Raw genomic sequence first — 12,420 nt, 5'->3', positions numbered from 1 at the left:
TGCATGTGTGTGTGTGTGTGTGTGTGTGTGTGTGTGTGTGTGTGTGTGTGTCATTGCTGTTCCATCCCAATGGTCCTGTTGTCCAGGTGTGCTGTAGCTATTTTATCCATTCATATTTCAGTCTTATTAAACCCATATATGGGAAGCCACAACATAGTGTGGCTTACTAAAGTAGTTTAGTAATGATATTTCCAGTTGGTGAATTTAATATGCTATATGTAGGCCTATCTCTGTCCTCATGCCAAACTTTCTCATGTGTCTGACAGTGGGTCTCAAAACTTTCATGTCAAGGGCCCTCAAATTAATATGTATTTGGCCACAGACCAACATCTGAAAATATATTTGTGCCTCTTGATAAAATGCAATAAATAAATAAAAGTCAAAGGTCTGTTCAGGAGCAACCTGAAAGCCCAAACTGCTGGAAGAGTTACTATGGAATATATATAGCTAAACCACTTAAATTATGTACTTCGTCGTACAACAGTGTCCCACAGCGAACATAGCCATCTACAAGCTATTTTGAAAAATAATTGGAAATGTTCACCTATGACATGCCCAAAATAGGCATGCATTGCCATGTAAAGTGGTTCACATGACACACCACACTCTCTCTCTCTCTCTCTCTCTCTCTCTCTCTCTCTCTCTCTCTCTCTCTCTCTCTCTCTCTCTCTCTCTCTCACACTCACACACACACACACACACACACACAGTCACATACACTTCTCCTCTCTCTGTATCTATCATACTGTATATGCAACATGTACTATACTCATTCACACAACTGTTCTATTCTATTACCCATGGACCCTTGAATAGGTTTTCATTTGTTAATTGAAAATGTACAGTGGCTTGAATATTATTCATATGTGGTTTGAAGACAGAAGCAACTTCTTGTCTGTGTATCATTTGTGGGAAGGAAAATGTTTATAATCTCTGGCCTGCTGGTGACGGTGTAACAGCATGGTAACATGCTGCTGCAGTGAACCTGCACTGTTTCACACACCTGTGTTGTTTACCTGCGCAGATATGGGAAGAAGGGCTGTGTAGCCACCTGTCAGCAGGGTGCTAAAGCAGGAAGGAAAATATCCCCAAACTACAGCAGGACTACAGCCAACAATTAACCAAATTCAGCAAAACAATTCAATTGTTTGACATAAAATGCAGAAATGAAAATGAAACCTAAAAGCACGTCTTTGCCAAGGAATACATGTTAGCAACATTAGCATAATAGAGAAAAAAACTAGGTCCTCAGTATGACTATAGGTCTTCTACATTAGGTCTTCTACATTTTCATTAGTCAGGTGGTTTCAACTGGCAAAAACACAACAGAAGTGAATTAATCTTTAACGTCTACTTCCTTGCTTTGTAGTCTTTTGTAGTTTGACCTAGTCATGTGTGTGATGCACTGAGAAGGGCAGGGCTTTTGAATGTCACCCACGCTTACTTTCAGTTTTTTAGAGTGCATGGGCCTATGAAGGTTTATACCAACCTCTAATACATACATTGGCATGGTCCCAATTCTTTAATATTGTGGCATTTCACAGCTGATAGATAATGCTGTGTCATTTTGAACACTTTCTCAACGTCTCGTCCTTAGCCCACCACAGGTCCAAATGGACCCGGTCCCTTACGGGTCTGTAACTCTTGAGTGTAATGAGATAATTCTGGGACTCAAATTTAGACTGTAAAACCTGCAGTGTTAAATGGAACCAAATGGACCCGTAAAGGTTATTTTGTACCCCTGGTGGTCCTCAGACCCGGCATTGAGAACCAGTGATTTAGATTAGAACATCTCAGCTTCAGAACAGGTCAGGAAATGATCCTATTTAGGGACTCTAGGGTCAGTTTATTTTCCACTGTTCAACTGGGCAATCATTCACTGGCTCTGATGGTAAACTATTTATTTTAAACTAAATGTGATGGTAGATCATTTATGCTTTGTAATGAGTTTACATTTAGTCTATCATGCTATTCCTTACTGGGATATAGAATCTAAGACAGGAGGCGATGATCAACTACCGGATTTGATATAAGTTCATAGGAATGAACATTTCGTTTTGTGTCACAATTGATCTTGTCTTGTCTAACAAGAGCCAGTGACGCTGGCTGAATGTCTCCCAACCACTCGCTCTGGCTGCCCTTTGTTTGCCATTTCGTATTCGACTGTGTCAAGAAAAATGCTTGTTTGATTACATCCACACCCTGGCCCTTGTAAAGTAGTAGTTACACAACCAGCCTGAAGGTTACAGAGCCGTGTTTACATTACACAGACATTCTCTTGTCCTTTCTAATGCTGATAGTATAGGTTTTTCATGCCAGAAAGAAAATGGAACTGTGTTTACTACGTTAGATAAAAGTAGACATCGTTTCACCATGTCGTCCTCCTAATAAGATGTAGCAGGCTACTGCAACAAGCATTCTGCTGTATGTACCATAGGGCAGGGCAATATAACTTCAAGTCATATCACACTTATTTCAAACTCTTGCCTCAATTACGATTAATGAACGATTATTTATTTAAAATAGTGAAAATAGATATTTTCACAATTTGTTGCTACTGTATAATGCAGGGTTTAAGTGGTTATTAGAGGGTGCATTTGTACTGCTTTATACAATGTGGCATTTCACACCTGATAGATACTGTAAAGTTGTGTCATACTGTCATTTTAAAGCTTTGTGTCATGTTGAATAATTGCACAAATAGTTAACAATTATAAAATATCTATTTGAATGTTATTGTGCCAATCTCTTGATATTGTATACAAATAAAATAATTACAGTCAGTACGATACAGCTCTGGTGGGTTCAGCACTGTAACCCCCCCCCCAGACTTCCCAGTTCCCTGGGTTGAAACCTGACCAGGGCGTGTCCACTCTCATTAGAGAAGGCCCCGCCTTTAATCAGATCTTAACTGACACTTGCCTCAGGCTTTAAGCCTCATTCATTGATAGTGCAGGGTTGATGCCTGAAATCTGATACTTTGTTCTGTCTAGGGGTGGGATATCTGGCAAGACATATGATTATGATAATGTTTTCCATATATTGATCGATTACAAAATGTATCACAATATACATCGCAAGGCATGCAAGCCAAATTTGGCTCACCACCGGTCACATTTGGTATGCGGTCAGGCTTAGGCTTGGCTCAGGGAAGAGGACGCCCCTGCCATGCATAGTCCACCATGGCACCGTTGGAGGTGCGACAAAGAAAGCAGGAAGACCATCCTTCTGTATTAAATAATTATACTGAGCTACCAGAGTTTACCATTTGCGGGACTCATTTGGAAGAAAAACATCGTAGATGAATAACATAATTCAGTATGATCTAATGACTCCTGGTTACTGGTCTTGCCTGAATGATAGCACGGCAAATCACGATCAGTCTCAATAACCTCCTGATTGTGTCATGTTGAGTCTGCCAGAGCAACAACTGTCTTGTTCCCCCTGTTCTAAAATCAACCAAATCAGTGAATGATAAATGCATTCCAAACAGGGATATTGAACTTAAATGTTGCATAGTGTGTGGGGGGACGGGAGGGGGTGGCTGAATACTGGTCAATCACCCTGAAGTTTTAACTTTATGACAGAAGAAAAGCTCACTTGTGTCAATGAAATGAAGTTGAACCATGTCACGTTGCTTTCTTTTTGTGGTCCTTTTAACCAGGAGAAATGAAACATTTTGAAAAGGCATTTTGCAGCCTGTGGATGCAATCTAATGAAGTTACCAGATGCTACCACTATGTCAACGAGCACTTCCTGCAATGAAAGATTGCTCTGTTCAATTCTGGTTTGAACATTTCTCGTTCTGTGTTGGTAGTGGAAAACCAAGGACTTTCACGTGCACACATTCATTTGTTGCATACACATGCGCACGCACGCACGCACGCACGCACGCACGCACGCACGCACGCACGCACACACACACACACACACACACACACACACACACACACACACACAATACCCAGAGCTGGCTCTGGTCCATTGCCCTTGATCTGTACTTACTACTTAAACTGCTTTTTGAGGGGTGCCAGCCCCTCCTATACACAGGTTTAATGTTTGTCTTTAGTTAATTGTTTGTTTTGTAAACGCCATTGACAATGAAGGGAAAATGTACGTCATAATGTGCCTCATTACGTCTTATTGTCTCTTTATTGTTAATGGCGTTTAATGTTTGTGTTGGCACCGTTTGTTTTACATCACCATTACATCACCTAATCAACATGAGTTAGACTTTAATATATTAGCGCCCCTCACTTCACACAGGTGTGATTTGTTCATCTACTGGGATGCTTGATCACAACATTTTATAGGTAAAAGCTGCACTAATGCTTGGAGAGCAGATGATACCTTTTCAGTTTCTGGTCTGTGTAGTCAGCCATATTTTGTCATCCATTATTTAATGTTCTGTGCACAACAGATGGTGTACGTATGCTATGCAAGAAGGATCTGATTCCATTAAGCTAGCCTTAACTGACAGTGCACAATAGACTTAATCATACAGTGTAGGTGTATGCCCGCTCAAGTGTGTGTAAATGAATGCATATATGCAGAGGAGGTTGAACAGAGGTGAAGTTTGACGTAAAATCATTACTTAGTCAGATTAGCCGGCGTGGTACTTTGTGCTGCTGTCTGACACGCGCGACACACTGAAGCCTGGCTGGGGAAAGCTTCCTTTTATCAAGAGACATGACCTCATATTTCATCCTTGTCACCACCTCTTCTACTTTGTGGGTATAGAGCCTTTTAGTTGACCTGATGAAGCCCTGCATGGGTGAAAAACATTGTTCATTACTTTTGGTTAAATAAATAGAAAATACGAGAGAGCAGTTTATCGTGTGTGCCATTCCCTTATCTTCTGCATGCTATGCAGGTCGTGGCATGGAGGTGTATGTATGTGTGTGTGTGTGTGTGTGTGTGTGTGTGTGTGTGTGTGTGTGTGTGTGTGCACGTGTGTGCGTGCATGCATGCGTGTGTGCGTGCGAGTGAGTGAGCGAGAGAGAGAGAAGATAGAGAGAGAAGGTGCTGTCTGCTAGTGGCTGGCAGCCCATGTGGTGGGCATGCATCGTTGTCCATAGAACTTTTTCTTTTTTTGCGTGTGTTGCTGTTCTCATTTGAATATTTTTGAAAGGTATGAATTGGTAGGATTGGCAAAAGGTTCCCGTTGTACCGGAGAACTAATTTACAGTTTACTAGTTGTGTTTGCGTCATGTATTAGCCAGCCTGTTATCCTGCTCAATTACATTTGGATGCTTGGATAAACAGGGTACATAGGATGAAGCAGTCCTTCCTGACTTGAGCCAGATAACACAGGGGAAGACAAGCTACTACAAATATAATCTTAATTTAAAGACATTAAACATTCAACCAGGTTTTTGCAAAGACAGCATTTGTTAAGACTTTGATTCCTGCCTTTTAATTAAATTCATGTAACAACACAATCCAAAAAAAGTCTAATAAAAAGGCGATGTGTCAATATAGTATTTCTTTGTGGAAACATAAATCACAGTCCACTCCAATTGAGTGCATGCAATCTTCCTATTCAGGCTATGCAAACCAGTCTCCCTCATGCTGTATAGTGTATAGTATACCTTCCACAAATAGGAGACTGTCAATAAGACCAAATACTAAAAAAAGAGGATGGCTATGGCATTCTAATAACTATTGAACACTGAACAGTGATGTAGTCATGCTTTTTATTGTTCAATGATGAACTAGCTTGTTTTTATTATATTATTATTTTTTTCTTTCTTTTTTGTTTGTTCTGAAGAGTGCCTGAAGACTTGAACAGTACTTGAAAGAACCCAAAAACAAGGCCAAACAAAGCTCACTGTCTTCTGTAGCTTGTGCACAAATATGTATTTCAAGAAGATTGAAGATTGAACACAGCCATTGAATGTGACAGCTTCGTCACTGTGGTGTACTGTAATTAGCGTTCTTTATTTGTGTTTGTGTCCCTGTTGTCTGTGTCTTTTTATCTCTGGTTGCATTTGAATATTGTTCCTAGTCTTGCAATAACAAGCAACATTTGCAAAATCTGGATGGTATTTCACAGTCCCAGTCATAGCACTGTTATTTCCTGTGTTCTAGCTGAAAGTGGCTCTAATCCTCAGATATTCTGCTTTGCAAGTCGGTGTGTGAGGAGTCGGCTGTCAACAAGTCATATGACCTCTCCTGTGTCCTGTCCAAGCATCTGTGTGAGGCGTTTAAAAGCCTGATTGATGGCTGGGGGTTGGGCAGGAAGTGAAAATATATCCGAACCAAGATTTAAAATCAATAACCGACTTCATAAAACGTTCTGTGAGCTTGAAGATCTGCTATTTTTCTCACCTCACCTATCCCGTAACCCCGGAGGGTCGTTGGGGCACCACATACGATCTCTTGACCAGCTCTCTCCATCCCTCTCTGTCCTCGGCAGCTCTCATTGCCTCACTGAGTTTCAAATGAATCCATTCTCCGATGTTATCTTCGCATCTTTTCTTTTGCCTCTTCTCCTGCCACCTTGTACAGTGCCTTGCAGGATGGTCTTTGCAAGACCTGAGGATCTGCTGATGTATCCATACCACCTCAAGTTTACGCTTTATTAACAGTGGTATAAAGGTCATCATGTGGGCTGATGGCTTAGCTGATCTTCCTCGTTTGTGACATGTTGGGTGTAGGAGATACCCATGAGTCTTCTGATATTTTTTGAGGGGCGCTAGCCCCTCCTATGACCAGGGTTTGTGTAAACACAAACATTGAAGACAAAAGTGAGGATGCAAATTGTGATTGGCCGGAATGAGATGATGTATGATACTATGATTATCGCTCATTAATCGTAATTGAGGCAAAAGTTTGAAATAATCTTAAACTGGTACTGATTTGACGTCATATCGCCCAGCCCTATAGCATTTAGTGGTTTGGCTCCCGTGATGCTACAGAATGATGACACATACTCTGACATCACAAACCAGCTTTTCATGTCAAACCCCCGGTGTATTAGGCTGTGGACACTCATTGCAGAGACTATGTTTTGCACACGCTTCGTCCGTCCATGTGTGTCCGTCTGTCTGTGGACAGCTAATCGCCGGCACTGTTGGGCAGATTGCAGCGAAACTACACAGACACTCGCTGGATGCCAGAGCAGAACCTCTATCCCGAATCTTTCAAATCGGACTGTTATAAACAGGAGGATAATTTTTGCAATCTTTTTTTGGGATATTACAGATTTTGTCCAAACATATTAAATTGGTACACATTATGACTATAGTCATGTGATCAAGATGGAACGTCCGATTCTTCATATTGTATCAACAATGGTGGCCCACAACCTACCTGATCTGGCGGAGACCTGTGCTCCGAGGAGCACTTTCTTTTAGCCTGAAAATATTTTGTGGTGAGAACATCCCAGTAGAGTTTTTTAAATGTTTTCCAATAAGCTCAGCTTGTAGATCGGCTATTTTTGAATAACCGAAGTATAAACATTGGTTTGTTCTGTTCTCCATGATTAATGTATTGTGCATCGTGGCTACGTGTGTCGTGCAACCTCTTCTTTTAATTTGATTCTCATGCACCACGGTCAGCATCTCAACAGCATGCTGTGCTGTGCGCCCCTACTTTATTTACTAATTGTGATCACCAGGCAGGGCAGGCACCAGCCATGCCCCACACCGGTAGATGAACCAACCAGAGCTGCTTTGATTGGACTGGACCAGGTCTGTAATATGTCACAGTTGCAGTCTCTTGGTTCTGTTATGACTTCTGGTCTTGGACCACTCCAGACCAATCGGTAATCCGTGTGTGGTTTTTGTGGGGGGCTAGATGGCAGAGGAACACCTAAATAGCAGGATTCTTCCCATACTGTGGTTTGGTGATGGATGCTAGAGGGGGGGCTAGACTAGAGTTATGAGATGGACTCATACGCTGTTCACTTTATCATCTGGAAACATGGGATTCTTTTGTTCTAGAAGTCACATCAGAAAATGTTGAAACTCAACTGTGCAATGTTTTTTTTTATAGAGATATGAGTAATGTGTGCTGTGCAGTGTGGACTGCGTTTTAGCATTGTTTTTTGTTCCTGGTAAATTCACAGCGATACACTCTGAATTAAACAAAAACTCCACATTTTATTGTGCATGCAGTGACGTAAAAAAAAATGTGTTCAGTAGAACCTTATTTTGTCCTTTTAAATTGCCATTGACCCTCTCCAACCTCTCGCTGTGTCCGCAGGTGTTATCTCTGATTGGGTTCATCTGCATAGAGACTATCATGATGTGTTCTCCCTGCGGAGGCGTCTACTTCTTTGAGTTTGTCAGCTGCAGTGCCTTCGTGGTGACAGGATTCCTTCTGCTCATCTTCAGCCTCAACTTGCACACCAAGGTGCCCCACATCAACTGGAGCCTTACGGTATGAAAATAACCTATAAGGTACACCCTAGACTGCTGGCTCTGTATGGGCCAGGGACCCACACAAGGGTCCTTGAGGAGGGGGTCCCTGGCTCTGTAGGGGCCAGGGACCCACACAAGGGTCCTTGAGGAGGGGGTCCCTGGCTCTGTATGGGCCAGGGACCCACACAAGGGTCCTTGAGGAGGGGGTCCCTGGCTCTGTAGGGGCCAGGGACCCACACAAGGGTCCTTGAGGAGGGGGTCCCTGGCTCTGTATGGGCCAGGGACCCACACAAGGGTCCTTGAGGAGGGGGTCCCTGGCTCTGTATGGGCCAGGGAGGGACCCACACAAGGGTCCTTGAGGAGGGGGTCCCTGGCTCTGTAGGGGCCAGGGACCCACACAAGGGTAAATGATTGATAGTTAAAAATGAAATGGACCTTTACGTTTCTGTTACTCAGAGAGTTCCTCATTTTGCTAGGGACCCTCAGGGACCCTAAGGATCCCTGAGGGTCCCCAAACCTAGTACCTATAATGCATATCAAAAAGGGAACTTGAAATTAAAACCCAACCATTGATTTAGCTCAATAATAAACTTTTAGTGATAACAATTATTGTTATACTATACGTGGATTTCTTGAAGCGGATATAGCTGAGTAGAAATCTCACAATTGCACTGTAGGAGTAAAGGGGTGATATTGGACAGCACTACAGTGAGTGTGGGCCAGGTTGTGAGAACATTCAACATGCAGACTCTGTGTTAGTTGGATGTGCAATGTCAGCTGTAAGCAAATGAGTTGGCGGGGATCCTCCAGCAAAGCTATTGGTTGCCTTTGAATATCTGCCTACATACACACATTGGTGTGTTCTGGGCTGTTACTGAGTATAGTTTAGAGGGGAGTGGAAAAAGGCTCCGCATGCTATATTTCCAGAGGCCACACAGGCCTACAGTACTACAGTACTATTTTATTTTAATTTATGTATTTATTTATTTATTTGACAGGGACAATTAATCAACATGTCAGTTTTCACATCCATGTAAATGGGCCAGAGTTAGCCATAAGCTAATTTACATCTGTAGCAACATGTAGAATGCTAAGTGGTCTATAGTTAGCCACATTTGTTTGGTCCCCAGCCTTAAAAATGGGTGTTCCATTAGCTGTTTTCCAGGCACTTGGAAACATGCATTGATTGATTGATAGATTTATCAAGTGGACAATAGGGCAGACTATTGCGTCCTTGTGTGTTTAAAAAAATGTTGTGTCCATATTATAAGCATCCTTTGCTTTTGAATCTCTTAATCCATTTTGCCCTGAGATCAGATTCTAAAAATGTCTTCTACATCCTGACAGTTTTCTGAAAAATCTATAGTTTCTATGTCAGTGGTTCTTCGATTTCGAGTGGCGCGGTAAGAGCTTGTAGATCTGCTATTTTTCAATAGCTAAAGCATAACATAATGCTTACACCAAAAGGGGTTCCCGCCCAAAATGGGTTAAAGAGCTCATAATCTCTACCACTGCAGATTTGGTGATTACTCCTATCCTGAAAATCTTCATTACTGGGAGTACTTGTCCAGATTCTAGTGGAGAAGCTTTGTGCAAGCTCTTCAACTGAATTTATAAAGAACTATTATAAAGGTGTTTGCTATCACATCTTGATCCAATGTTAAAGGTCCATTCACTTTAAGTTCAAATTCCTTTATTCCAATAAAGCATTGGAAGGTACGCTTTGAGCCGTATGTACAACATCCAACCATAGCTATCAGATTGCCTGGCTTAAGGTATCCTCAGTCCTGAAGTGTTTCCAAACCAAATGGCTGTACAGCATTTCTGCATTTCTGCTGAGGCTTGATGACTAATAATGGCTAATTTTATACTTTGTCTTACAGTCTTACTGTCAAATGCAATGCATTTTGTGTAATGATTGTCCTACAACTGGCACCATTGTTTTATTGAATAATGACAGTCATGGTCAAATGACCAACCTCTGGCCTGGGCCATGGCTCAGTGGTCCAGGCACCTTGGCTGGTAATCCAGTCTGGCAGTGTGCCGCGGGTTCGACTCCCGATCCCATCGGCCTTTACTGCATGTCTTCACGTTTCATGTGTCACGTTTTTCTGTTGAAAATACATTTTGTACGACTAGGTGTCATAGTTAGCTTGCAGTTGCAGTGTTTGCCATAATCTGTGTTGAGTAATTTGTTAACAGTGTGCGCATGTGCCTGTGTGTGTGTGTGTGTGTGTGTGTGTGTGTGTGTGTGTGTGTGTGTGTGTGTGTCTGTGTGTGTGTGTGTGTGTGTGTGTGTGTGTGTGTGTGTGTGTGTGTGTGTGTGTGTGTGTGTGTGAGCGTACGTGCGTGCGTGTGTGTGTGTGCGTGTGTGTGTGTGTGTGTCAGCACAAATGTCGTCTATGCAATAAGTTTGATTGGTGGGACATTATTAAGCCTAATTTGTTTGTGCTCCTTCAGCGATGGTGTCGCATGCCAAGAACGGCCGAGAAAAGCAGACCTACAGCTACTAATTTGTGAGCTCGTAGGTTGGCTATTATCTGTGTGACACTGTCCTGCGAGGAAGTATTAATCGGGCTCCCAGAAGAGGCAGTACTTTGAAGCAGTCAGGCTGTGGTGAGCTGTGGGTTGGCTCAGTGCTGGTGCTGGAAAACATGCAGTTAGGCACAAAGATATTGGATCTTTCTTCATTTGCAAAGTACACATCTACCTTTGCCAGCAAGAATTTGGTGATTGGCATTTAGAGTTTTACCGTTTTTAATGGCGTGCCTCAAGTCTACACTTTTTTTAATAAAGAGTTTCTTTCCAGAGCCTCCCTCCTGCATGGATCCTAGCTTATGAGTGTAGTAAGTAACAAGTCCAGCATGCTGGCTTTACTCTCCCCTGTACAGGCTGTACCCCATGCTGTTATATCTATCAGGTTCAAAGCTACCACATGCCCTTTGGGCCTCAGGGGAGTTTTTATTTTACCATGAAAAAAGCATTTGTGTTCTACTGCTTCTCTGAATTCCCAGCCATGTGCTGACACTGCCCTCAGCCCACGGTAGAGCTGAATCTTTTATAATGTGGCCAGTGTGTGTCAGGGATTGTTCACATAGCTTCATACTGTAGTTAATATCATTACTATATGTGCCTCAGTATGTGATACTGACTTCTCTAGTTCAATCATCTGTGGTGTATTTGGCAATGCCGCAGACCAAATGAAGATCCTAATGCCCCGTGTTCTCTCATTGGAAGACGAACACAACCCTGGGGCTTTTACCAAATGTATGGGTTCACTTTCTGTGAATGTGCGTTTTGGCTAGAACTGCAGATTAAGAAAGAACTGTCAATGTATTTGTGCCATTTTAGGTTTAGGAGGAATATATACTGTATTAAGTGTTCAATATCATTCACCTGGTATGCGGTCAGGCTTAGGCTTGGCTCAGGGAAGAGGACGCCCCTGCCATGCATAGTCCGCCATGGCACCGTTGGAGATGCGACAAAGAAAGCAGGAAGACCATCCTTCTGTATTAAATAATATACACATTCTAACATAATAGTCAGTGATTCTGGAGGGGAACTGGAGGGGAACATTCTGCCAAAATAGCAGATCTGCAAGCACACAAAGCGTCACATCATTCACATTGTAAATCGACTATGTAATAAAATGAAGGGGACGAAGTACAGAGCCCTGGGGGACCCAGGTCAATGTTGTAGGGTTTAAGTGGCTAAAGCAATGGCCGTTGCAGTGCAAACTGCAAACCTGGCATTTTGTGTAATGATTGTCCTACAACTGGCACCATTGTTTTATTGAATAATGACAGTCATGGTCAAATGACCAACCTCTGGCCTGGGCCATGGCTCAGTGGTCCAGGCACCTTGGCTGGTAATCCAGTCTGGCAGTGTGCCGCGGGTTCGACTCCCGATCCCATCGGCCTTTACTGCATGTCTTCCCCCCATCTCTCTCCCCATTTCCTGTCAGCCTACTGTCTGTCCCTCCATAAAAAATATATAATAAAGGCAAAAGCCACACAAAAAAAACATTAAAAAAAATGACCAATCTCCAGCACAC

General features: G+C 42.5%; 1 protein-coding gene across 1 annotated transcript in view; it reads left to right on the top strand.

Annotated features, from left to right (window-relative positions):
- The window catches only part of cmtm4 (CKLF-like MARVEL transmembrane domain containing 4), a 28,363-nt gene that overhangs the window by 1,201 nt on the left and 14,742 nt on the right, over nt 1–12,420 (top strand). Inside the window, exon 2 of the mRNA XM_080767550.1 lies at nt 8,209–8,385. Within this exon, the coding sequence (XP_080623676.1) occupies nt 8,209–8,385 (177 nt within the window). The remainder of the gene's footprint in view (nt 1–8,208; nt 8,386–12,420) is intronic.

This window comes from Protomyctophum bolini (genome assembly GCF_963924005.1).
Source record: "Protomyctophum bolini genome assembly, chromosome: 1".
In the NCBI taxonomy this organism is placed as follows: domain Eukaryota; kingdom Metazoa; phylum Chordata; class Actinopteri; order Myctophiformes; family Myctophidae; genus Protomyctophum; species Protomyctophum bolini.
The sequence above is the reverse complement of the archived record's forward strand: the minus strand, read 5'-3'. Positions and strand labels throughout refer to the sequence as shown.